Below are 27,742 nucleotides of genomic sequence, written 5' to 3'. Positions count from 1 at the left end.
GCAAAGTCTGCGAATTTACATTCTAATGTTCATATAGAGATGTAGCGATGATCAGATAATGATTCATCATCTGATACATGCCAATTCGTCAACTCGTGACTGATTCTATTCGAGCAGAGCATTATGTCTAACACTTCTTCTCTGGCAGATACCATGAAGGTAGGAGGATTTCCTACAATAAGTAATCCAAGATTTGAACTACTTAAGCATTCTCTGGAGCATTTGAACTGGAGCTTCTCAAATTGGTATCATTGCCCACAAACAGCAGAAGGCCTTTTCATAGGCAGTGAACAAAAACTCGTTTGAAATCATCCATTGGGGATGGTTCATCATGTGGTAAATACACCACAAAACGAAAGACGTATTTCCTATTGAGGTCACATACAGAAATATCAATTGTGACAGCATATACATCTCTGGTTGTTAACTCAGAAATGAGTATGGCGACGTCAGCGCTATTTACGAGCACGCATGCACGAGGCATGGCACGCAAATTTGCCATTTCATGTTTCTGAAAGAAGCAAAAACTGGGTCCACTAGGTTTCCTAGATAAAAGTTTACAAAAGAACTAGCGCCACTTGAGCTGTACCATTTGCATGAGTCTACAAAGATTGATCATTGCTGACATTTTATGCTGGAGATTGATCTAACTAAGCTATCCTAGCCGTAGCCACTACCCAAACTAGGCAAGATTAAGCTTTTCGCAATCTCAGAACGAAAAAGATCAGCAGCGAACAAAAACCAAATCGGTATCTCTTAAAAGTCGCCAAAGGCGGCGAAAAGCACAGAATACACTGTGTAAAACGCATAATACGAAACCATTGAGGAGAAAATTTAAACTAAATTACATTAAATGTATTAATAATCCCTCCCTTATTTAGTCTCAGCCTTGAGACTGAAGAAGGGCAGCCGATTATCTCGGAGAAACACAAGGTCACCTACACCATTGCTCCGGGTAGCACAGGAAGGGCATAATACTGTAGAGGGCGCCCTGGAACTCCACAGGCTCCGTTTGCGGCTAGGTTTTATTTAGACCCCCCTAACCATTCATTCTTAGGCACGGTAAGCTTAAAGCCGTATGAATTAGGGGTTACCTGTGAGGTGGACTTTTACCACCGGAACAGGCAGTCCGTAGTGTTAATTCTTAGCCAGTTAAAACAACCGCTACCGACACTACGCGGCTATCTAGGCTGATCGGCAAAAGGAAGTTAACATTGATTATTAACTCCTGACGTGCCCAAACAGCCCCAAAAGCAGTACGTTCTGCACCTTGATGCTTCCTTATTTGAGATCCAGCTCGACAAACCCACTGGTGAGTGATTTAATGGAATGATTATTTGCTGTATCTATCGAATTCACCTCAGTTTCATGCTTCTTAAAACCTTCCTCGCTTCTGGTCATATGGCTGCTTACAGCTTAGTCAAAGTACCAATCTTCTTTTCCTTTGCCCATGGCCATCATTGTGCACAACGCCTTACCTTTGCCTTTCGTTGGCTGCTTCTGCGGACATTGTGCAGCAAAGTGTCCAGGTTTCTTACAATTGAAGCATGTTCGGGTTTTCTTTTCAGTTTTCGCGTTTAATGATTTGTGGTTCTGCTTGGTGTACATGGCTCCCTCCGCTCCGGAATTTTTCACATCTTGAAGTATTTTCACCTTCACAAGGTCAGCCGGCAGCTCGATGGCCAAAGCTTCCATCCCCATTATCATGGGGTTGTAATACTCCGGCAAACCCATTAACAAGATCTAACCACTGCAACTGGTCGTTTATCACGAATCCAATTTCGTTCAGGTTCAGCGCCGTGGCTATCAGCTCGTCGACGTAATCTTCAACGGAATCGATTTCCTCCAATTTCGCCTTGACGTCCAGCAATCCAAAACGTCGAAGCAGTCCGTTATCCTGAAACGTCATCTGGAGCTTTTCCCATGCTTCTTTCGCTGTTTCAACGTTTTTCACTAAGCTATAGATGATCTTCTCAATGCTCAGGCAGATTGCAACCAATGTGCGTTGAGTCGTCTCCGGATCAACTGCCTGCCCTTCTGATGGCTTCACAGCTCGTCAGGATCCTTCTCATGTCAGTGTCATTTTCATAGCGAAGGCCCATGATGCGTAATTTTCCCATCAGCTTCTCCATGTTTGAAAGGTTCACATGGTTTCCGTAGGCACGCACAACACCTCCGCATCGCAGTCCATCACCACCAGTCGGTAATCCTACGCCACTAGATGCCGTCCTCGTACTTCCGCTCGTGTCGCTTCCAGAATCAACTGTTTGCTCATCGCCTCTCGGGATCATGGCTTCCAAATAAAAAAAAATGCGCTTCTCGTACTTTTCAGAGTATGACCAACTCTGGGCCCATAACCAGGAAATAAAACACTTGCGTCGTGGTCAATGTCTGAACCACGGTTTACAATATTGATAAGATTATAGATTCCGAAAACTGACAGCTACTTGACGACGTCATTTCTAAAAACCTCAAACAAATTCATTGAAAAAATAATCAATTGATCCGGATCTCATATGCAACGATAGGAATGACGTCATATGTTTACAACCAGATTTTATGTTTACACAAGTAAAGAGAGTGCCTGGTCTGAACCACGGTGTACAAATATTAAGAAGGTGATATATTTCGAAAACTGACAAATACTTGACGACGTCATTTCTTTCCACCTCGAACAAATTAAAAAAAAATGATCTAGTGGCCCGGAAGGTATATGGTACGATAGGAGTGACGTCAAACTTGATATTTACATCAGAAAAGAGCTTGCCTTGTTAATTTTTATGCCGAGCTCTGAACAAGGAATGAATATGTATTACATCTATTTATGCAGGAACACAACGGATACTAAGGTTGCTCCTAGATACGGTATTACAGTGGTCACACTATCGTGGGTCACCCACTATTATGGGTCCTTTCCATTTGAAATACGTGTGAAACAGAGTGACTAATAATCGTGACAAGGTGACCCATACAAACACAACACAGACAAAGGAAGATGTTTGGGACTAGGTTTTATAATGACGAAATAAAAAAACAGGAGTTTTTCTAAGAACATTTTAAAAAGGTCGTCTTTTTTGTCGATATAAATACATTTTGATGATGGAATGATAATCTTTAAATTATTCTGAATACTAGGATTAGTAGATTACTTCGTTAGAAGTCGCAATTTTCAAGTTTTTTTTCAAGTCAATCCATTATTATTAGTTAATCCTAATTCATCGTCAAGAACATTAAGTTGGTAGTGGGAAATATGATATTAACTCTCGTAAACTAATCGTTTAAAATGGAGAATCGCCTATATTAAAAATCGCGGAATATTAAAAACACATTTTTTATTTTCTCATCGTATTAGGCTGTTTGTTTCAAATCTGTCATGAAACGGCCTACTTTACTGCACTTAGTCATACAGTGCGGTAATAGACATTACGCAACTGATACAACGCAACGCCTTCTCGTTACGTAACTGTTTTGAGTTGCGTAATGAATTACAGCACTATAATTCTCAGAAATTGCAAAATAATGGTCCATGCATCCCAAAATGTTTTCTGATACCCTCAAGTCGTCTTTTACCAAATCGCAAAAAATGTTGTACGTAACTCGTTCCAGAACTCGATTTTTTCAGCACTTGTCGTAATTATCTAACCTGGCAAGCCTCGTTAAATAAATTTACGACTCATGCTGTTTAAATCATCATTCTGCAAGTTTTCCGTAAACTACTGTTACATCAAACTTGTAATTACAGATATACAGTTGCTCTTCAAGTATTCATGGCATCCCCGATAAATCAATCACCCATAATAAATAATCTTATACTCACAGTTCCTGCAGCATCACGAGATTCTCCAAGCCAACAGGCACTGAACTTAACACATTATCATCTAATTCTCTGCGGGTGTTGAACCGGAAACGAGATGAATAACAAAAGCGTGGAAAAAGAAGAAAAAAAAATCTGTTTAGTTAGGACCGAAAGGTGCCAGATAAAGGTAAGGAAAAAGTCCATTCTTCTAAAGGAAGTTACGTGCCGAAGGTCGAGAAAACAAAGTTATAATCGCATTAGGTACCAGGAAGCGTAACCGCATGCCGCAAGTTTGTGTTGTTTCGTATTCATGCCGTTAAACACCTAGGAGTTCAAGCATAGGATCTTATTCGTGGAAAGCTTTTCATGATTAACTCTGGAGTGTTGTAGGCAAATAGGGCGGAAAGGTGAAAACTCTCAGGAAATTATCGGAACTTTGTTTTCTCGATTGCACATCATTACTGCTCGATACTTACAGAACTTTTAAACGAGTTAAATTTGATAAAGCACCGGAAGTAATTTCACTTATCTGATTCCTTTTAACTAATCTGAAATTGAAAAAGAGGTTTGTTTAATGTGATTCATTTGAATGATAGATGAGAAAATACTTACAAAATGTGTAAACTTTCCAAAAGCGGAAAATCTCCTGCCTTAATTGTAGTTAATAAATTATTTCCTAAGTTTCTGAAAAAGAAGAAGAAAAAACGCCATTAGATAAGTTCAGCTGAACATCGAACTAAATAAATTGTTGTCAAACATAATCCTCTCCAAAAAATGAACCCCAGCCGGAAAACCGGTCACTCATTCCCATTACTGTAATGCTCGCAACTAATCGCAAACGTGCCGTTTTCATAACTCTTCATTCGAGAAAAACGAACAGACCTCCCAGAAAAAGTCGCCTTGCTGGCGACTCGCCAGATCCAAATCCGATACACATGCTTGGCGCTTCCGGAGGAAAAATTTGTGACACTCACGTTCTACATTTGTCATTCTGGTGGACACTTTGGGCACAGAGGCCAACTATGAAACAATACACAAAGAAAGAAATCGTTCCGTTCGAGGCGTGTGTCCCATTTCGGCGAAAGCATTATCATCAATCGGACACGATCGAATGAATCGGAGCCGTTATTGGAAGCATCCATCGTTGAATGGATAATGTAGAGAAGAGGGTCTACTTTAAGGTGATTATAGAACGAAGCCGCACTTCAAATTTTCAAGAGCACAAGACTTGAGAACCAAACAGTGGTCCGCGTTGAAAATCTATCCCATTGGTCACCACCAGCAAGCAATCAATTTGATTGGTTTTCTACGCGAACTGTTGTCAGATACTCTCGTCTTGTGCACTTGAAAATTCAGAGTTTGGCTTCGTTTTATAATCACCTTAAAACTTTTCTTCTTTTTTACCAACATATAGTTAAGTAGTGTATTATTTTCGTTAGATAACTAATAAAAAATTAAAACAAGCATAATTTTCTATGGTTTTCAATTTTAATACCGTAAAATGAAGCAAAGTTGATCACTAATGAACGATTATGTTCTATAATATCTGGTTCGACGCATATTTTATGTAGAAAACCTGTACTGATGGGAAGTTTATCGAAATACGTTAACAAAAAATATCTGTGAAAATGCGATAATAATAACAAAAATATTTTTAGATGTGAAAACATGAAGTTTTTGATTCCAAGGTGAAGTTAATAACTATACACAGTTAAAAATAATGAAGATTACACGTCATGTAAACTTCATTTATGCGATGTAAACATGACGTCATGTAAATTTCAGTTAGAAATCATGTAAAAATGTGTTATATGTCATGTAATCACTCAGGATCCTGCTAGATTACATGACATATAATTGAAGTTTACATGACATATCATGTAAATATCAAAGATATTCCACGCTCCAATTATGTGCATTATATGTCTCAGAAATTTACACGTTTCGTTCGAACTGTGTAGTTGGTTTAGCTTCGGCTGACTATGCATATCAATGATTTCTATTCCGTTATTGACCGAAGTAAGTGAGTATGCACAAATAATACATACAGAAAAAAAAAGCAAATCATTCCGAACGCGCGAAGCCAAACGAAGCGCAAACTGAAAAACAAAAAAAAACACACCAGACACACACGCGAGATCGATCAGGTATCAGGTATCAGAAGGCCGGCTCCAAAGGCACGTTCCCCACCAGTTGGGAGATTTGTGCCATCGCCCTATTTGAGCCTATTTCATCATCTACCCGATGGGAGAGGAAAGGGAAGGGAAAGATGGAAAGAAATAGGAGTGGGGTCCCTTGAAGAGGGAAGATCGCATAAGCGAAATGAGAGCATGTAGCTCCATACCACAATGGGTTCGAACAGCGCCCTAAAAAGGGCACTGCAAAACGCATAAGCGTAAAGAGAGCCTATAGCTCATTACCACAGCGGGTTAAGAATAACAGGATGTCCTGAAGATTCAGGCTTCTGTATTCAGTTTCACTTAATAAGTGTTTACCAAGTAATTGGAATCGCATTTGCGCAAAAACTGGACAATTACATATCAGGTGATACGAACTTCCATAATCGGAGTCACAACTATCACACACAAATGAGTCAGCACGCTGAATATTTGCCATGTGATAGTTGAGTCGACAGTGGCCTGTCAACGCTCTGACCAAGAGACTGCAATTCTGCTTTGACAGATTTGTTAAATACTTCGCCACCTTTGGAGATGGCTCAGTAATATACAATTTTGTTTGACGACACGACTCCAAACTATTCCAATATTGCTTGTGCTGAGTTGCCGCCCAAGAGTTTATCTGAAGCTTCACCCAACACTTCGAAATTGGAATAGCCGGCTCAGGGCCAATGAAGTCATGCGATGCTCCATCGCGAGCTAGCTCATCAGCCAATTCATTTCCAGCGATGGAAGAATGGCCAGGTACCCATACAAGGTTTACAGAGTTGACTGAATTCAGTTCCTCAATTTGAGTTCGACATGCATAACAAGCTTCGACCTTGAGTTGGCCGAAGCGAGAGCTTTAATAGCAGCCTGACTATCTGAACAGAAGTATATGACTTTACCCATTACGCGCTGTTGAAGTGCTGATTGCACTCCACACATAAGAGCAAATATTTCCGCCTGAAAAACGGTGCAGTTTCTACCAAGTGAGTAAAACTGATTCAGCCTTAGCTCACGAGAATATACTCCTGCACCAGCTCTACCTTCAAGAAGGGAGCCATCAGTGCAACATACTACATTGTTTGATATACTTCTTTCCAAATAGCCAGACGTCCACTCTTCCCGTGAAGGGAATTGTGTGGTAAATGTCCTGTAAGGAAAGTTACAAGCAATTGTGAGATCACTTGGAGTAATGACAATTTTGTCCCAATTCACCAAAAGTGGAAACAACGAAGTGTGTGTAGATCTACGATTCACTGGATTTTTCTCCAGTAGATCCAGTACCCATAAACGGTAAGAGCAAGAAAGTGCTTCTTGTTTAAGATATATGTGTAGTGGCGCAACGTCGAAAAGGGCCTCGAGCGCTGCTGTGGGAGTTGTAGAGAACGCACCAGACATCGCCATCAAGCACATCCTTTGGAGATGGCCCAATTTTGATTGGATTGTTCTCACTTCGCCCTTTTGCCACCACACAAGACATCCATATGCCAATATTGGTCGAACAACTGTTGTGTAAATCCATTTGATATATTTGGGTTTGAGGCCCCAAGTTTTACCAAAGGTTCGCCGGCATTGACCGAAGGCCATACAAGCTTTTTTGACTCTGAAATCAATGTGAGCTGTCCATAAAAGTTTGGAATCTAGAATGACTCCGACATACTTTACTTGATCAGTCACATTAATCTCAGTGCCAAAAAGACGTAAAGGCCGAATTCCATCGCGGTTTCGTCTTTCCGTAAACAGAACAATAGATGTTTTATTCGGGTTAACCGAAAGGCCATATTGGCGACACCAACTCTCGACTACCTGAAGAGCACTTTGCATCAGGTCGAATAGGGTGCTTATGCACATACCAACTATCAGAGCTAGATAGTCGTCGGCAAATCCATAAGTTGGAAAACCGCAATTATTGAGTTGCCTCAATAGCGTATCTGCTACGAGATTCCACAAAAGTGGTGACAAGACTCCCCCTTGGGGGCATCCGCAAACACTCAATTTTCGAATCGCTGCTTGACGCAATGTCGAGAAGAGATGTCGGTTTTTGAGCATTTGATGAATCCAATTGGTAATCATTGTAGGTAGCCCATGGTTTCGTGCGGCTTCCAATATGGCATCGAAAGACACGTTATCAAAGGCACCCTCAATATCCAAGAAAACACCCAAGCACGATTGCTTCTGAGCGAATGCTTTCTCGATATCGTATACAACTTTGTGTAAAAGAGTCACAGTGGACTTTCCAGATTGGTAAGCATGTTGATTCACATGAAGAGGCATGTTTGCCAAATAAACATCACGGATGTGATGATCGATAATGCGTTCCAGACATTTCAGAAGAAAAGAGGTCAGACTGATTGGTCTAAAACTCTTCGCTTCCTCATACGAAGCACGTCCTCCTTTTGGGATAAACTTTACAGTAATATCACGCCAGGATTTGGGAATGTACCCGGTAGCAAAACTGCTTACAAGTAGCTTTTTCAAAACACGTTTGATAGACTCAAATCCCTTTTGGAGCAGAACAGGATAAATCTCATCCGCTCCTGGAGATTTGAAAGGAGCAAAACTATTAAGTGCCCATTGAATCGATTCAGTAGTTACGATACTGCGAGCCGAGGCCAGAGACTCGTAACTACATGAAAAGACATTTGGTTCATCCGTAGATGCTATGTCTACACATCCGGGGAAGTGTGTATTGAATAAACATACTAAAACTTCTTCATCGGAAGAAGTAAAGTCACCATTAGGTAAGCGAATTTTGTTCACTTGGAAATCCTTAGATTTTGCAAGAATTTTGTTCAACCGACTGACTTCACTCAAACTGGAAACATTTGTACAAAGGTTTTTCCAGCCGGATCGTTCAGCAGAACGAAGAGCCTTCTTGTTAGCCTTGCGAGCCGACTTGAACGACTCTGATCCAGCTGCACGGCGTCTGTTCCAACTCCTTCTACATTGTTTCCTGAGTCTAGTCAGATCGAAATTCCACCATGGGGTCCCTCTTGTAGTCTTTACAGACCGCAGAGGACATGCTTCTTCAAAAGCTTCCATAATGTAGGATGTTGTAGTATCAACGGCATCATCCAGATCACTTGGATTTTCAATGAACGGAGAATATCCATGAAATTTGGTCGCAACCAATTCAATATAGAGTTCCCAGTTTGTTGACCGGGGATTCCTAAAACGCAAAGTCTGCGCAGTTACATTTGAATGTTCAAAGAAGATGTAGCGATGATCAGATAATGATTCCTCATCTGATACATGCCAATTTGTCAACTCGTGACTGATTCTATTCGAGCAGAGCGCTATGTCTAACACTTCTTCTCTATTAGAAACCATGAAGGTTGGGCGATTGCCTATGTTAAGTAATCCAAGGTCTGTACTACTTAAGTATTCCATCAGACTGGAGCCTCTCAAATTGATATCCGAGCTGCCCCAGATGATGTGATGAGCATTGGCATCACTGCCCACAATCAGCGGAAGGCCTTTTGTTACGCAGTGTACGACAACTCGTTTGAAGTCATCCGTTAGGGATGGTTCATCATGTGGTAAATATACCGAACAATAGACGTATTTCCTGTTGAGGTCACCAACAGAAACATCGATTGTGACAGCACATACATCTCTGGTAGTTAACTCAGAAATGAGTGTAGCAACGATTGCTTTATTAACGAGCACGCATGCGCGGGGCATGGAGCGCGAGTTTGCCATTTCAAGTTTGCTAAAAGTAGCAAAAACTGGGTCCACAAGGTTACCTAGATAGAAGTTCCCTTTACGAAAGTAGGGTTCTTGAACTAGCGCCACTTGGGCTGCACCATTTTGCATGAGTCTGCAAAGATTGATCGTTGCTGTTCTTTTATGCTGAAGATTGATCTGAGCTAACCTAAGCGTAGCCACTACCCAAACTAGGCAGGATTAAGCTTTTTGCAATCTCAGCACGAAAAAGACCAGCAACGAAAAAACCAGATCGGTATCTATTTAAAGTCACCAAAGGTGAAAGAGCACAGAATACACTGTGTAAAACGCATAATGCGAATCCATATAGGTGATAATTTAAATTAAATGTCAAAATATTCATAATCCCACCCTTATTAAGCCTCAGGATAGAGACTGAATAAGGGCAGCCGATTATCTCGGAGAAACACAAGGTCACCTGCACCATTGCTCCGGGTAGCACAGGAAGGACTCAATACTGTGGAGGGCGTCCTGGTACCCCACAGGCTCCGTTAGCGGTTAGGTTTTATTTAGACCCCCCTAACCATTCATTCCTAGGCACGGTACGCATCACACCATAAATTAGGGGTCACCTGTGAGGTGGACTTTTACCACCGGAACAGGCAGTCCGTAGTGTTAATTCTTAGCCAGTTGAAACAACCGCTACCGACACTACGCGCCTATCTAGGCTGCTCGGGAAAAGGAGGTTAATATTGATGATTAACTCCTGACGTGCCCAAGCAGTTGGTTAAGCTTCGGCTGACTATGCATATCAATGATTTCTATTCCGTTATTGACCGAAGTAAGTGAGTATGCACAAATAATACATACAGAAAAAAAAAACAAATCATTCCGAACGCGCGAAGCCAAACGAAGCGCAAACTGAAAAACAAAAAAAAAACACACCAGACACACACGCGAGATCGAACTCGAGAGCTTGGGCCTTCGTACTGCACTCTGTAGTTGATTGCTGCAATAGGTTACGAAAAGTACAAAGTTTTGTTTCATTCAATTCCCGACTTAACAGTGTTACGATTTCTTTATAGATCTTTGTCCAACGATAATGTTCGCTAAATCATCGACTGGTTGACCAGGTTTATATACAATGAATCCGCATCAAGATTAAATAATCTGACAGCCGGTGAATTAGTCGATAAATTTATAAAATTAGTTTTATTGATTGCAAAATAAGCCACATAAAACGATTAGGTTTTTTTCCTTTAAAAGTGCAATCCTTTTAAACAACGAAAAGAACTTATGCAATTCCGTTGCAAATAAGCCTACTTGTTATTGAGAGAATGGACAACATAACGGCCTACTTTTGCTACCGAAAAATCAGTGCTGGAAAGGGCTACTTTTCAGCACTAATATCAGTATCGAAAAGTAGCACTTTTCAATACTGTTTTGGGAGTTATCATGATGACGTCGTATTGTCAGTGTTGGGAATGGTAATAGTAGTAGGCTTGAATTTTCGCGAATATCACCAGGCTCTCCCAGTACAGTAGTTCAAAAACGTGAATCTCATCAAGTAGCCTATGTTGGGTGAACGAATTTTCTAAATCATGAGTGTCATTGAAGGCTCTAAATGCGGGAAATGCAGCGGGAAATAGAACATTTTTCTACAGTAGTTCTGGGTTGCCCTTAGCAACGGGTGTTTTGCTATTTTCAAGGCTTTTTGCCTACAGCAGCGATGGGCGTGAGTTTCACTGGCTTCGCTGACTGTGATTGGCTTCGTTTGGCTACTGTAGAGTGAATTTCAGATTTTTTTCCCAACCCTGCGTATTGCATCCATACTTAATTTATTAAAGTGTTCTGAATTTTGATTTGATTTAGTCAACTAGGATCTGTTTCTACATCCGTTTGACGAACCGAATTGAGGCGGATTCGAATCGTAGATTTGTATGTAGAATCAGGAGCTAGTTGACTGTGAGGGACGCATTACTTATAATATAACTGAAAACTGTATGCGGCGTCTTACCGGATCTTTCTTTGAAAGTTGAATGAGCATTGGAAGTGTGAAAATGTGTGACTCGGCAAGTCTCGTTGGATAAATGTACGACTCTTGCTGAAAAAATCATCATTTTGCAACTTGTTGCTTGAATAACTATTCTTCTAGAAGTGAGCTTATATCTAAGGAAATGGGTCTCCCCCAGGGCTCGTGTCAAAGTCCGCTGCCTTACAATTTTAACGCTCGAGACATCGATGATTGTCTCATGAGCAGGCTTCCGAATTCTCACTCACTCTTACGACAATGGATTTATCCCTCACAGCAATTTTCAGCGATAAGCTGCTTTGCGATTTTATCCGTCCACAAAACAAAGCGATAATAGATAATTGCACATTTCCGTAGCTGTGAGAAGTTTTGTTTCTCTTTCTCCGCTCCATGGAGAACTTTTCCTGTATACATCGCCATGAGCAGCAGTTGCTTTTATGCACCAAATTAATTACTCATTTCGTCATGTCTGTGTGGAGGCATGGTTAGCGTGCACGCATCGCGATTGATTTTAGCATTATTCTAGGTTCGAATCCCGTCGCCGGCACTAGTTTTTATTTATCCACATAGTGATAATTCTCGGGAGTAGTTGGTGAGCGAAAATATGATGGAGTGAAAAATAAATTATCCCCAGAGTGAAATGATTTCCGGTTATCCTCCATCGTAGCTCCTGGGAAAATTAGTGTGAGCGAAAAAAGCATTCACCTTAGAGGGACTGGGGATAGTTTGCCCACGTTAAGGAGAACAGCGATTTTAGATGTGAAAAACATTATTTTATGCTCTTTTTTAATTATGGTCGGATAGACAAACATGTTTTCTACCATATAGTAGAAACAGCTATCCATTTTAACTTTTCTGTTTGTTTTGCGGGGTAAAACGCCCCACTTGAGTTCGGCGTTAGCCATGCTGTAAACGAACGCACACAATCATGCTTGTATATGAGTTGCATACATCCGGGCGTTTGTTCAGATGTTATTGTTCAATAATAGTATACATGCTGATGCGAAAAATGTACATTTGTAAGGTTCCAATTTTTGTGTAACTTCAACGTGGCATTGCGTTTGTTAGAATTTGAATTCAAACGGTTGTTTTGGTGTTATGAAATAGGGGTGGGCGTTTTGCCCCCAGAGTTGATTAAAGTTTAGGTCCTTCAATAAGCTTTTTTAGGGCAAATATAACATATGTTTTGCACGTAATACAAACTAAGACAGTGCACAAGTTGGCTCTCGGCAATAGTTTCAGAAATTTGGTTGTTTATCGACCTAAAAAATGACATTGAAAATCGCACAAAATTGCAACGAAAACAGCGAAAAACGTTTTTATACGATTTTATCGATATGGTTGAGAAAACCACATAAAAACATATTAGGAAAAGCATTTCTATCCATTTTCTATGATCTAGGGTGAAAAAAAGCATTCTAAAACACATCGTTCGGCCAAATCGATGGTGGCGCATTTTGCCCCCTTTGGGCATATTACCCCCAGTTCCCCTACGTGCAAAAAATCGTGGATTTCGCATCATTGATACGAAAATTCAGAACTCTGCTCATGAGAAATTGCTCACTAAGACAGCTTGCAGATGATGTCGTTGTTCCTGTTACAGATGCAAAGGTGGATGATTTGCAAGGACCATTGTAAGATACTCTAGACAAATTATCTTCTTGAGCTGTAAAGCTGATCATCGAATACTCTCCGGAGAAAACTGAGTTAGGGCGCCAGTGCCATTAGTGGACTACCTAAGCTATAAAAAATCATATCATAACAACGAAAAGCCTTAACCGAGATCTTTAGGCGTCAACAAAAAGATTTCAACCTCTACTTTATGGGAAAATATAAAAAAAAGTGATATAATTCTTTTTTGAGCTTGAAATCACTTGAGCCACTTTTGGTACACGTGTTCCAGTAGTTGCGTTAGCGCTCCAGTAGATCGGGAAAGATGCAATGAATTTTAAACAGAATAGTTCATTTTTACACAGATTCAATATTTTTCCCTCGGATCAGCAACTAAAATATTTCGTATTTCTTAATTGTTATATATCTATTTGAAAAACTGCTTCCGTCAGTTGATCCACTATTTTTTTTTGCGCAATTTTTTTGCGTTGACTCTTTGATAAACTAAAAAGCTGAAATTTGGAAAATCGACTAAACACTTAGTTCGGAACACACAGGGAAAGTGGTGGTAAAATGAACACCGTGCCTTTTACCGATAAAAAACGAATTTCGATGATTTTCTATCACACACGGACGATTAAGAGCATTAATCTGAGTGTTTGGGTTGATACGCAGGTCAATGGAAGTGAAAATATCGAAGAAAATCAAGATTTAAGAAAACCACGTTTAAAAATTAGAACTGACGTTACTTTTAGCTCGGAAGACTTGAGGTTTTTCAGTGCGGTGAATTTCGTTATGATATGATGTCAAATCTGATACCTATAGAAATCTTTTTGAATGGGTTACAATCATTAATGGATGTATTTTCGGTGGGGCAATGAAAATTTTCAGAAATATTTGTTTTGCACACGTTTTTTTTTTGCGTGGTGTTCATTTTACAAAACCAACCGCTTTTTGATAGCGATGAAAATGTGTGAAAATTTAGCTATTTTAGTGTGAATCCATGTCACTGCTTTACTGCCGTTATACGCATAATTGTCCCATGTTACTTTTTGTGCATTTTGACTTATTGTCATCAAACAGTTTATTTTTATGTATAGTTTTAGAAAACACTTACCAAAAATTAACTTCGTTCGGAAAATCAATGAAAAGCAAGCCAAGTCAATTTGTCCCATTGTTGAATTTCCACGCATAACTGTCCCACTGATTGTACCCCGTTTGGCATAAAGTCGTTTGGCATAAGGTCGTTTGGCATAAAGCCGTTTGGCATAAAGTCATTTGGCATAATGGTCGTTTGGCATAATGGCCGTTTGGCATAATGGTCATTTGGCATAATGGTCGTTTGGCATAATGATTGACTTAAAATAAATATCGGTATTGTTTAAGCTTTTACCGAGATCAACACCACCATGGGTTCGGTGCAAAAAATGTTGGTAGGTTCTAAACAAGCGTGGTGTTCGTTCAGAGATTTTCCAAGCTAAGAATTTCAAAAATTAATGTGACATTAGAGAGCATTACTAAATTAAACTCGTGACGGGTCTCTACATCTCAGAACATAGAGTATCTTCGAGCTTGTAGCTTAGCTTAGCTTAGCTTAGACTGACTACACATATCAATGGTTGCTATTCCGTGATTGACCGAGGTCAGTGAAAATGCACAAAGAATCAACTAGAAGATCGACTGGGATTGGCCATAATCTTCTTCAGAGTGCATAATTCCGTCCCTCTATTTTTACATGGTCAATAACGACGACGGCCACGTCCTTGCAGTCAGGTGGGATTGGGGGAAGGAATGTTAGAGTGTAACCTTTGCTATTTTGAGACCGTGTTTTCCTCTGCATCTCCACAAAGGTTACTGGGAGGGATGTTTGTTAATGGGGAGGATCGTTGGGTCACAGGATTCACTTTGATAAGCGATTAGACCATGATAAATAATTATTTATGAGCTATAAATATGCTTATATGTAAATATAATATTTTCATTTGGTATGAACAATATCTATGTAGAGAAAAATTATGCCGACACTTGAGGTGACGAACCTTTCAAAGTTTGTTGAATAAAGTGAACCTTTCGCAAGTCTACACTCGTAGTGTCGAACCATTCAAAGTTTTTTTTTATTACAAAAATAAAAGTAAAAGGAAAAAGGTGTTTTGAGAAAAAAAAATTGGACGTAAATAATTTATGAATCAGAGTTTATGTCGACACTCACAGTGACGAACCTCTCATAGTTTGTTGAAAAATCATATTTACGTCTCACCGTTGTAACGATTAAAGGTGCAATCATGCATATTTTATAGATTAGAAATAATAGCATGAAACGAGCTCACCAATTGATCCGTCATCCTTGAGCAGCAACAATCCACTTTCAGCTTCACTCGTTTGCTCGGCTATATAAAAACACACAGAGAAAATGGGCGCGCGACCCGAGAAGGAAAACAACTGACGACTGCTCGGACTTTCTTGACGCTTTGCCCAGGAGCAAGCGTCAACGTCGAAAGATCAAAAAGGACTCATCAATCACGCCACTTTTTCACTTTCACTCGACCGACGCGCGACATGTTTGATCCTGCCCTCATCGCCGACCCCCGCAGGAGCAAGCGTCAAGGTCGAAGGATCAAATACAACTCTTGCATAGAGTATCTTCGAGCTTGTTGTGCTAAACAAATTCGAAACAAAAAATTGGCAAAGAAAGTTCGCAGTTATTCATCAAGGGAACACTCATACAATATTTCGCTGCAGATCAAGCTCTGTCCCAGTTTGGACGTAACACTCGATGAAATTACTTGATAAAAGAATGGATTTTTTTTTACAAAATATCTAAAGCTATAGTCCAAAGATCTATCAATGCGACTTAATGCAAAAATTGCCTATATACGAGAGCAGATTATTTTTCGTTTAAAATGCTTAAGGCTCTAACGCAAAAAAGTCTGTTCACAGGTCAAATGAACAACACATCTTTAAAAGAAAATATTTGTGGCGAAACTTTTCAACGGTTCAATGTTAATTCTAATTTTGAAGGTGTACAACAAAAACACCGTCTGATATCGAAAGAAGGGATAATTCGTGATTGAAATAATATTTTTTCCGGCATACCTCGGAAGGAGATCACGCGTTTGCCCCAAAAAAGTATATGTTGAAAATTGCCAGGTTCTAAAGTAATTATCATTCGAACAACACATCTGGCAAGAATTGATAAAATTGTTAACATTTAGGTTTACTAAATAATAAAATTAAAAACAGTATAAATATAAAGAACAGCCTATTTTTAAAAGAAGGCAAAATTTATAATAAACCATTAGAAGAATGGACGCAAAAAAATATTTCGGCATAATATAACGAAAAGACAGAATCATCGAAGTGGTTGTGCTACTTTTCCCCGAATATCATTTCCTCGAATCACTGGTTTCCCCGAAAAGTGGTGACAAGAAAGAACGATAAACATTCAAAAGAAGGAAGTATTCTGTTATTATCGGCTATACACATGTTGGTAAAAATGCTGAGGAGGTTAAAACTCGAAAGAACCGCCAATTAAATAAAGAAGGGTGCATATTAGATGGTCAGTTCACCACCATGAAATGTATAATGTTACGACAATTATGAGTGCTTAAAACTTTTCGGGGAGGTGGGCTAGTCGGGGAAACGGGATATTCGGGGAACTGGCATTCGGGGAACCGACATTTGGGGAAAAGTAGCACAACCCATCGAAGTAACTGCGGTAATCGATTTCTCTTTTCGTTGATAATTTGAGCAGATCAATGTTATCGATTGCCGCCCTTTTGTCAGTTGGAAACAAAAAAATACTTTAAAAATATAGCTCCAAAGAACAGCCTATGCATAAAAGAAGGAGAAATTTATTGAAATTTAAAATCAACAATTTTCATACCTATACCGTTTTGATTCATATTACGGACACTTAAGCCCTTTTCGAAGTGTTAGCCATCTTAAAGCATATACATTAAATCAATCTATATGATACCTCAACGTTGTTATGCTATCAAGACACTTACCTCTCGAATGGAAGGTGAAGATTTGAATTCCACATCTCCAATAAATTTAAATAAATAGAAATGTGTGTCCTTTTCATCATTCTAATTCCGGACATCACCTCACTTTTGCTTCTTATTCCGGACGCTTTGATTCGAATTCCGGACAGCTCGTGAAAAGCAAAGTTGGGAATGTTAAATCTTTAAATAAACACTACCAGCCGTTAGAAAAACGTCAAAACTAGTTGAGCATTGTAAATTTTCATGGATTGCTATGTAAAAATCTAAATAAAACGAGTCTCCATATTGTGAGCTATTGAACGGCAAATTTTGAAACATTTCAATTGAAACCTTTCCCATACAAAGTTGAGTGTCCGGAATTTGAAGCTGTCCGGAATTTGAATCAGAACGGTAATTATGGTTGCATCATATTTAGAAAAAAATAGAACAATTAAAAGATGGGTAAATTTGTGCTACATATATATAAAAATCTTCAGTGCAAAAATTTGTTCCAATAGCGAAACTCAAAAGAACACACTTAGTTTAAAATGCCGAATCTCGTCTAATTTTAACCGAGATCCGCACAACCGAGTAATCGGCAAACAAATTTCCTAGGATCTCAGCAAATAAGAGCCGAGTTCAGTAAATCATGCTGCGTTGCTAAGCAACCGGACAATTTGTTAGCTGAGTCTCGGTTAAAATCTGGAAACTGAGATTCGCACAGACGAGATCGTGAAAAAAAAATCTGAGTGTGAGGAATTAATATTTGAAAGAAGGGTAATTTCTGGATAAATAATAAAATACTATTGACAATAACTTTCCTGATAAGCTTTAATTTATTCAGGAGCGAATGATTGTTGAATAAAGTGTCATTTTGCATCAATTGACTCCAAAATAAGCCTGATGTCATCAAAAGATTCAATAGAAAGGTAAAAACGAAAAATGAGAAATTCTTGGTTTCAGACTCATTATGCCAAACGGCTATTATGCCAAACGACCATTATGCCAAACGACCGTTATGCCAAACGACTTTATGCCAAATGACCATTATGCCAAACGACTTTATGCCAAACGGCTTTATGCCAAACGACTTTATGCCAAATGACCTACCACCGTCCCACTACTGTATTTCTACGCATAACTGTCACATTATACAATTCGCTGCGCTAATCTTGAACAAAATATTTAGTTGTGAATTTTGAATTAGCTGGTGTTTGTGAAAATCGTTTTGAACATCTACTTACGTTGGCTTTACATCCCATGTGGAACACAACCCGTGTTATGTGTTTATCGGGATGCATTCGTCATTCATGCGAGTCTGACGTCAAATTTGATTGACATTTTCAATTTAATAATATTATTTCCCATCGGTTTTTCAATGAATTTCAGTTGAATTTTCAGGGTCAATCACATTTATTTTAAATTTTTTTGAACCACCGTCATCGATTAGAAATTCACCATCATTTTGGATTCATAACGAGGAGTACTGAATTAATCCCACTTAAAGAACCAGTAATTACTTTAATTGCGAGCCCATGGCTTGCGACAAATCAACTTCATGATTTTTGGAAGACTTGGCCATATGCTGGGTTGGTCCGAATACCGGTTCACTGGTGGAAGTGGCCATTATATTGGCGAATCTGAAACCTGGCTTGCGACATATCAATTTTCATGAATTTGTAAATTAGGTCTAAAGGTGGTTCGAATGTATTTGAATGACTTGACCACATGGCGGATTGTTCTGAATTCCCGGTTTCCTGGGGGAAATGGCCTCTAGACTGTCGGTTCTGAAACCTAGCTGGCAACATCAAACTTCATAAATTCACAAATCAAGGCTAAAGAAGGGTAATTCAAAGGTTCCTGGATGACTTGTTAACATGCCAGGTTGGTTTGGATACCCTGTTCCCCAGAAGAAGTAGCCATTATATTGGCGGTCTTGAGACCTATCTTGCGACATATCAAACTTGATGAAGTCAAGAAGAAGTCAAAGTCAAGTCAAAAGAAGAATAGGATGACCTGGCCACATACTGGGTTATTCCGCATAGTTGGCTCTTCGGTGCAAGTTGCAAATATGTTGGTGGTTCTAAAACTTAATTTGCGATGTATCAAACGTATCATGATATGTATTGCAAACAAAGTCAAAAAAAAGTCAAATCGTGTGAAGATTTGTGTCGTGAATTTTGAGTTAAATATTTACTCGGCAGAATAACCTTGTATTCGCAGATGATTTTCTGTCAAGCCTGCAGCTGGAAGAGTCGGTAGGTATGACTTTATTAACGAGATTTTTAGCCCTGGGCTAGTTCATCTCGGGACCAACGGCTTTACTTCCCTTCCGAAGGAAGTCGTCACTATAACTTTTTACGTCATAAGTAACTATGTCGGGGATGGGATTCGATCCCAGGTCCTCGGCGTGAGAGGCGAGTGTTCTAACCACTACACCAGGTCCGTCCCCAGGAAGAGTCGATTAAGGAATTAATTACATCTTATAAACTCTCTTACTTACTCATCCACTCTTTCTTTCACTAACTCATACATTTTCTCACTATCACACATATAGAAAACTTTGCTTTCCATCACAAGCTGTAAAATCTTTTTTCTCTTCCCCACACGTGGCTCCGTTTGGCACATGTCACTTGAGCCTTCATTAGGTGCCTTAACATAGTCTTGAGGATATACGTCCTCTACATTCGGTACAATCTATACGTAAAAACGGTCATCCACAGCAGTATGCTTAGCACATAATTGGTTACTACTCTCAGTGGGACTGTTATGCGTAGAAATTCACAAAAAAACCCGTATTTCTAGGCATAACAGTCCCACTTTGAATTTCGTAGCCAAATTTACGTTATTCCATAATACAAACTCTTGACTCTAATAAACACGCTATTATTTATACTATTGTGAAGATTTCAATTCAATTTACCACACACCTGGTCAATATGAGGCCTAAATGTGTTAAATCTTAAAACGCGTTTTTCTCGATTGCATATTTTGGAACATGGGACTATTATGCGTATAACGGCAGAGCATAAAGCATATGTTTTGCATAGAATTCTGACATATCAGATCGTAAACAACATGCATAATAGATTGGTTCAAAAAATCGTTTTCGCTCCACACCGCTCATTCGATTCAAGATCAAATTCTGAGTGTCCTCCCAAAATTTGAGCTCATACGGATGAAAATTGAGAATGCACATGCCCTTCAAAGTTTATATGGGAATTACTATGGAAAAAGCAAGCAAATCATTCAATCGGTCATAGTGTTTGCCCATGTGTTCTTGAGGATTAGAGTAACGTTGATAATGTAAGATACATTCATCAGTTACAAGTTTGCTGAAGACCGTTTTCAAATCGGACCCATCAGTAATTAGCTATTGATTTTATATGAGTCAAAAAAACTTTGGCTATAATAATTGAACTGATCTGCAGGCATCACTGGATACCTGCAGTAAAACATAGCAGCCATGATTTGAGAGTGCTATCTTTCACACCAGATGCAGCAATGTTGCCTGTTCAGAAGATAAATGAGCACTGTGGAAGAATTTGCTATTGCGAGCGATTTCTTTTTTATCTTTATTAACGAGATTTTTTACCCTTTTCGAAGAAAAACGTCACTATAACTTTTAAAGTCATATGTTACTATCCCGGGGATCGAGTAGTATTTGATCCTTCAACCTTGACGCTTGCTCCTGCGGGGGCGGGTGATGAGGGCAGGATCAAACTTGTCGCGCGTCGTTAGTACAACAGTAGTGAAAAACTGCTCGATCCGTTAGTAATGTTTGATCTATTGATCGCGTCGCTTGCTCCTGCGTGGGCGAGTGACGAACTCTTGTTCGGCGTTCAATGAGATTATCGAATTATTTCGCGAATCCGGTTAGGCATGATTATATCATGGATCGCATCACCAAACATTGGTGACTCCCAGATCTGTACCTTATCCCACTAGCCCAATATCCTTTCTATGACAACTGTGGAGGTGCAGAGGTGATCTCGGTCTCTAGTAACAACGGCTGTCGAACTAACATTCCTTCCCTTTCCCGATGATCGTAAGGACGTGGCCTGCGCCGTTATTGACTTATAAAATCTGAACTCTCGATGTGTGTACATTGGAAATGGTAAGCTTATTCCAAGCTCCATTTATTAAATCTCTGTGCAACTTCGATTGTTCTGGTCAATCACGGAGAAGCAACTACGAATTGTACGGTCATCTATGCTTATGCTTATGTATAAGTGACTATCTCGGGGATATGATTGGATCACAGGTCCTCGGCGTGAGACGAGTGTGTTCTTACCACTACACCCGATCCATCCGTTTACTTGAAATCTTTATAATACGGTTATTTAGCTTTAAAATGGGCAAACAATTGAAAATAACCTCATTTCTAGAAACTGGATATTCACTTACTTTAACTCTAAGCAAAAACCGAATCCATCATTTAGGTAGTCCTACGTCGACAGTACTTACAAAGCTTCTAATGATCTCAATCCGATCAACGCCTCCGTCGGGACCCGTTGCAGCAGATTGCCTTCCAGTCTCAAACTCTTCAGATAGTTGAACCCACGAAAGGTTACGTTTTCCACCCCGGCTATCAGATTGCTGTCCAACTGCCTGTAAGAGATCCGAAGCAAAACAAATCAAAGATCGAATTAAATTTGAATCGAAATTGCGGTGGCCCAATAAGGGTGGACCCGTTTCTAAGAAAGGGTTGATGTTACATTTTAGGGGTCGGTTGATATGCCATACTTACAGGGATGAGATGGTGCGAACTCGACGCAGCGCTTCCGCTGGTATCCGTACGAGGCCGCAGTTTTGGAGCACCAGCTTCTTTAGATTAGACAGACCGAAGAATGCCTCACTGTCGATGTGCTCTATCTTGTTGTGGGAGAGGATTCTGGAAGTAAAATAGAATATGAAGGTTTATTGAAAAAAACTGCGCTCGCGCTCAAATTGTACGAATATACATTGTTTTGAAATTATAACATAATGTAATAAAATATAGCAAAATGACGTAGTAGATTTATTCATTTTTTTTTATTAGGAGAAGGGGTGGTAGAATGAACACCTTAAGGTTGTCATCTTCTGTTTAATAGAAATCAAAAATGGGGATGTTATCTGAAACAGCTTCACGAATTTAGACTAAAATAGCTGAATTTGCCCATATAAAAAATGAAATTGTTCATTTAACCTGCACTATGTGGGTAAAATGAACAGCTGTTGGTGGTAAGATGAACAGTATACAAAATACGTAAGTAAAACAAATATTTTTGAAAATGTCCATTGCAATAATATAACAAATGTCCATTGCAATAATATAACAAATGGTGTTTTGTGGAAACGAAAATCTATAGAATTTGAATGAGCTAATTTATTTTTATTTACAATAAATATATCTTGAAATGCTTTAATCGTATCCTAGAATTCGATAAGTAGATGGAATCAACTATTGTGAAACAAAACAGTAAAATTTCCATGAAAATATGAACAACTGTAACAATCCAAAAACTGTACGTATTACAAAAAATCTGAAAAAAAAGTTCGCAGTCAGAAATTAAAATCAATTAAATACTTTTTTAATGTTAGAAAAACGTACAACAGTACTTCAAAGTGTTATCAATCGAAAGTTCAAGTACTGGATTGTCAGTACATAGTATGAAAATTTCTTACACATCTGTACAGCGAAAGTCTGCTGTGGAGGTTTTGGAAACCAATTAGATCTCTACTTATTCCTTGAAAAAGAAGTTGAGTTTCTGCCAAAACGTTATTAAACCATGGCGCGTGACTCGGTTTTGATACAGCAGTTTGCAAAAATAAGACTTTTCCTCGGTTTCGCTTATGCAACCATTATGAATTCCGCCAGCTTCAAACGAATCAAAACCCATGAATTTTCCGGGAAAGAAAGGAAACGAAAACGTGCCACCCGGCAATCAGTGGCTTTTTCTCGGACTTTTCTTACGAAAGCAGATTTGATGAAAATATTTACAGCTGACCGACCGAGCAAAGTGAAAAAGTTTTAATTACAAAAATATTTTTGTGATCAACGTGTCCCAATAGTTTCATCCGGAGGATGTTTTGCCTCGATCATGAATAGCTCTCGGGAGAAATAATCCCAACGCAAAGACCGGCACCACTTTACCAGGAATGAAATTGATTAATCGATGTCGGAAATTTATCCAATCTCGGACGAGCCGGAGCGCAATCAGACACAAGTTCTGCTTGTATCTATGAGGGCGAAGGGGTGATACTTACAGTTCCTCCAGATTTGGCAGCATATCGAACGATTTATTTGGTAGACTAGAGATGTTGTTGCTGCTGATGTCCCTGCAATGGAAAAGTAAGCAAAACGGAAAAACGTTTAGTGTTTTGGGTCAAGGGTGGAGTAATGCGGATATTTCGACAACGGGCAGATCTCTAGATTAGTAAGAGCACGGAAATGTGCCTAATCATCATTTGTTCATAACTCAGCCGATTATGGAACTAATTTATGGGTTCGATTGGAATAGCACTCAACGAATGGTTATAATTGATCTGACCTAAATACCGAAGCTTCGTTGGTGGTGGGGTGTGATGCGTATTTACTGTACGATTAAGGATATCGTAACATATGTGAAATGAGGAAGCTTGTGGTTATGGTCAGATAATTGTTTTTCTATATTCTGCTTCATGTGTTGCTTAATTTACTTCGCAGTTGGATGTATCATAATTATGTTAATGCTCCATAACCGAGTTTTGCCTGCCTAGCATTCTCTCAATGTCGTTTAAGTGTCAAAACAATCGGACGAAGACAACGCTCTGACCAAAAGACTGCCGTTCTGTTTTGACAGTTTTGGTAATACGTTTCCACCCCTGGAGATGGCTCAGAAATGTACAATTTGTTTGACAACATGACGCCAAACTATCTCAGCATTGTTTGTGATCAGTTGAAAAAGTGATATGAGACTTCACTCCGCATTTCGAAATTGGACTAGCTTTCAATGAAGTGTGCGCTAACATATCAGTAAATTCATTTCCAGGCATGCAAGATAATCAAAATAGTCCTCAATTTCAGTTCGGCATACGATAACTAACCTCGACCTGGAATTGGCCGAAGGAAGAGCTTTAATAGGGGTCTTCCTTAGCCGAGTGGTTAGAGTCCGCGGCTACAAAGCAAAGCCATGCTGAAGGTGTCTGGGTTCGATTCCCGGTCGGTCCAGGATCTTTTCGTAAAGGAAATTTCCTTGACATTCTTGGGCATAGAGTATCATCGTACCTGCCACACGATATACGAATGCAAAAATGGCAACATAGGCAAAAAAGCACTCAGTTTAGAACTGTGGAAGTGCTCTTAGAACAGTATGCTGAGTAGCCTGCTCTGTCCCAGTGGGGACGTTAATGACAAGAAAAAGAAGAAGAAGAACTTTGATAGCATACTGACTATCTGAACAGAAGAACATTACTTCACCCATTACCCAGACAACCAGAAATTGCATGAAAGTTCACGTTACAACTCGTTTATTCATACTAATTACATCAAACCCGCAAAACACCGTGAATAAACTCGTCAGATTGATGAGCTTCCTCGCATAAAACACTTCTTTTCTGACTTGATTTGTACATTTTGTTTCGTCCTGTACACTCGTACAAAGTAAGTCGAATCAATCCGTAGCAGCTGTCAAATCAACATTTGTTATCATAAGTTAAGTCGCATAAGATCACAGGTTAGTTCGGTAGAATATTTATTCACTCGTATTGTATGTTGTTATTCATCACATAATATATGCACGCATATCGCCTCCACTTTTATATGTAGAAGGCCTTGTCGCGACATCTTATGAGTGACATTTTTCACATACAAAGCCTCCAGGTGATTTCGTTATACGTACATTTTGGTTGTCTGGGTACGTGCTGATTGAACTCCACACATTAGAGTAAAAACATCTGCCTTAAAAAAAGGTGCAGGGCCTACCAAGCGCGTGGAACCGATGCAACTTTAGCTCACGATAATATACACCGGTACTAGCTCTATCTCTACGGAACCGTGAACGGAATTTTGTGGAAAATTTCCTATAGGGAATCTTGTAAGTAATAATAATACCACTTGCAACAAGGACAGTGTTGTCCCAATTCAATAAAAATTTAAAAAATGATGTGTGTTGAACTAAGATTTATGGTATATTTATTTCTAGTAAACCCAGTACCCATAAACGCTATTATCAAGGAAGTGACTCTTGTTCAGAAAAGAATCCCGAGTTAAGCCGTCCCGCTCAAACACCGCTGTGGATAAAATTAAATTAGGGCTCAATTAGATTTTTAGTTAACGACTGACACAAAAAAGGTTTTAACATTGATTTTATAAAAACAATCCATCACCAAGTTTTGGACCTGGACATTAGGCCGTCCCTTATTTTTCGAAAATGCGAAATGTTATAAGTTCGTCATTGTAAAGTGTTCATTTTGGTAAGAAAAAAATCAGGTAAAAATTTGAAGTCCGTACGTCGACGCTAAGTGGTCCCCCAACGACCTTGAAGGTATTATGTGTAGATGACCCCCGTGCGCCAAATCGAGTTCGCTGCTTTAGTGTACGCAACATGAGTACGAAAAGCCACAAGTAACAAATTGATTATCAGCATAGAATTTTAAGTAGAATAATATTTAATACTTTGGATATCTTTATAACACAGCACGCTGACATAAAATTTATAACTACAAAGGGATCGTTCAAATATTACGTAACGCGACAGGAGGATGGGGGTCTTCCGTAGTGTTATGGTCCTTACAAAAATTCTAAATTTTTCATACAAAGGCTGTTATGTGGGGGAGGGAGGGGGTCTAAAATTGGAAAATTTTGCGTTACGTAATATTTGAAAAATCCCAAAGAAAACAATCTGCTATGCTGATTATCAATGCGCGCAGGACAATTTGTTACGGGTGGCTTTTCGTACTCATGCTGCGTGCACCAGAGCAGCGAGCTCGATTTTGCGCACGGGGTCATCTACGCCTAATACTTTCAGGGCCGTTGGGGGACCACTTAGCGTCCACGTACGGACTTCAAATTTTTACCTGATTTTTTTCTTACCAAAATGAGCATTTTACAATGACGAACTTATAACATTTCGCATTTTCGAAAAATAAGGGACGGCCTACTGGACATGTACTAAACCGTTATCACAACATTCTTTGTTATAATTTAGATAATATAATAAAGGATGCTTACACCATGTTCCAATTATAATTAAAATATATCAAAATTTGTTGCGTATTTTTTGTAACGTTATGTGTTTTAAAATAGAGACGGAACAATAGGCATAAGTTACCCTTACACAGAAAGAAAAACCATGTAAATTTTAGCGTAAAATCATGCACATAAAAGGAATGCCAGATTTGTCGCAAATTTACATGACACATCGTGTAAACTTACATCAACATCATGTTAATTTATGCGAATTATCATGTAACCGGTTAGAGCCCATGCTAGATTACACGATGTATAGCGGAAACTTACATGATGTTATTGTAATTTTACACGATATGACGTGTGAATTTGCGACACATCTGGCATTCCCTTCATGTGCATGATTTTACGCTGAAATTAACATGGATTTAGCTTTCTGTGTACGGATAGTTGACATATAGACAATTGTCATAATTATGTTAGGCATAACAGACGTATGCTATAATGAACGATTACCATAATGTAAGTTTTCCATAACAGACATTAACACTAGGAGCCCGGGGATCAAATATCAACAACGGTTCAACCGATTTCAAAATTCTTTCACGTATCTCATGTCCATATTCCATAGGGAAAAAATGTTCCTAGGGACGTTCAAATTTCCCCTAGAGCAATTAAACATATAATATTTTTTCGCACTTATACACTAAAGCGCCATGAGAATAATGTCAGTTTTTACCGCAATTGCTATAATTTAAGGTTTTCCAAACCCGAGTGATTCTAGATGACTAGACATATAGTGCATATTAAGACAACAAATATTTCGAGCATCCCTTACGGGGCATATTTGTGTAGATCGCTGATTTCGCATGTCAAAACATTCAGTGCTCCTGATATGCATGCAAGGGGTTTGGAATTTTCGACATGTTTTTTTTTAATAAGGTGCACTACATTTTGATCCCTTTGGATTTGATCTAGATAAGGGATGGTACACAAATTATGTCACGCTAAATTTCAACTTTTTTGACCCCCCCCCCTCCTTTGTCACGTTTTTTGTATGAGTTCTCCGAAATTTTTGTAAGGCTTGTCACGCTTGGCTTGACAACCTCCCCAACCTCGGAGCGTGACGTAATTTGTGCATGACCCCTAACTTATAAATCATCTAGATCAGTTTTATCTCTTAAAAAGGACGTGTTATTCAATGAAACTTTTTTGACATTTTTAAACACATTTGCTTGTAGAATTGCAGAGAACATGCTTGACCTGATATATAAATTTATGTTTACACTCAAGGTTTAAATTACTGAAAAAAACAGAGAAATACCCTTTTCATTTAACTGC

At 39.1% G+C, this 27,742-nt stretch overlaps 1 protein-coding gene across 2 annotated transcripts in view; it reads right to left on the bottom strand.

Annotated features, from left to right (window-relative positions):
- LOC5565389 (leucine-rich repeat-containing G-protein coupled receptor 5) overlaps nt 1-27,742 on the bottom strand; it is a 563,747-nt gene that overhangs the window by 54,522 nt on the left and 481,483 nt on the right. For both annotated transcript variants that reach the window (XM_001649692.3, XM_021845321.1), the window contains 6 exons: nt 23,500-23,571; nt 22,001-22,144; nt 21,718-21,861; nt 4,409-4,480; nt 4,273-4,344; nt 3,818-3,886 (listed from right to left, as the gene is read on the bottom strand). In XM_001649692.3, the coding sequence (XP_001649742.3) occupies nt 3,818-3,886; nt 4,273-4,344; nt 4,409-4,480; nt 21,718-21,861; nt 22,001-22,144; nt 23,500-23,571 (573 nt within the window). The remainder of the gene's footprint in view (nt 1-3,817; nt 3,887-4,272; nt 4,345-4,408; nt 4,481-21,717; nt 21,862-22,000; nt 22,145-23,499; nt 23,572-27,742) is intronic.

This window comes from Aedes aegypti, chromosome 2 (genome assembly GCF_002204515.2).
Source record: "Aedes aegypti strain LVP_AGWG chromosome 2, AaegL5.0 Primary Assembly, whole genome shotgun sequence".
In the NCBI taxonomy this organism is placed as follows: Eukaryota; Metazoa; Arthropoda; class Insecta; order Diptera; family Culicidae; genus Aedes; species Aedes aegypti.
This window is presented reverse-complemented; position numbering and strand designations above follow the sequence as displayed.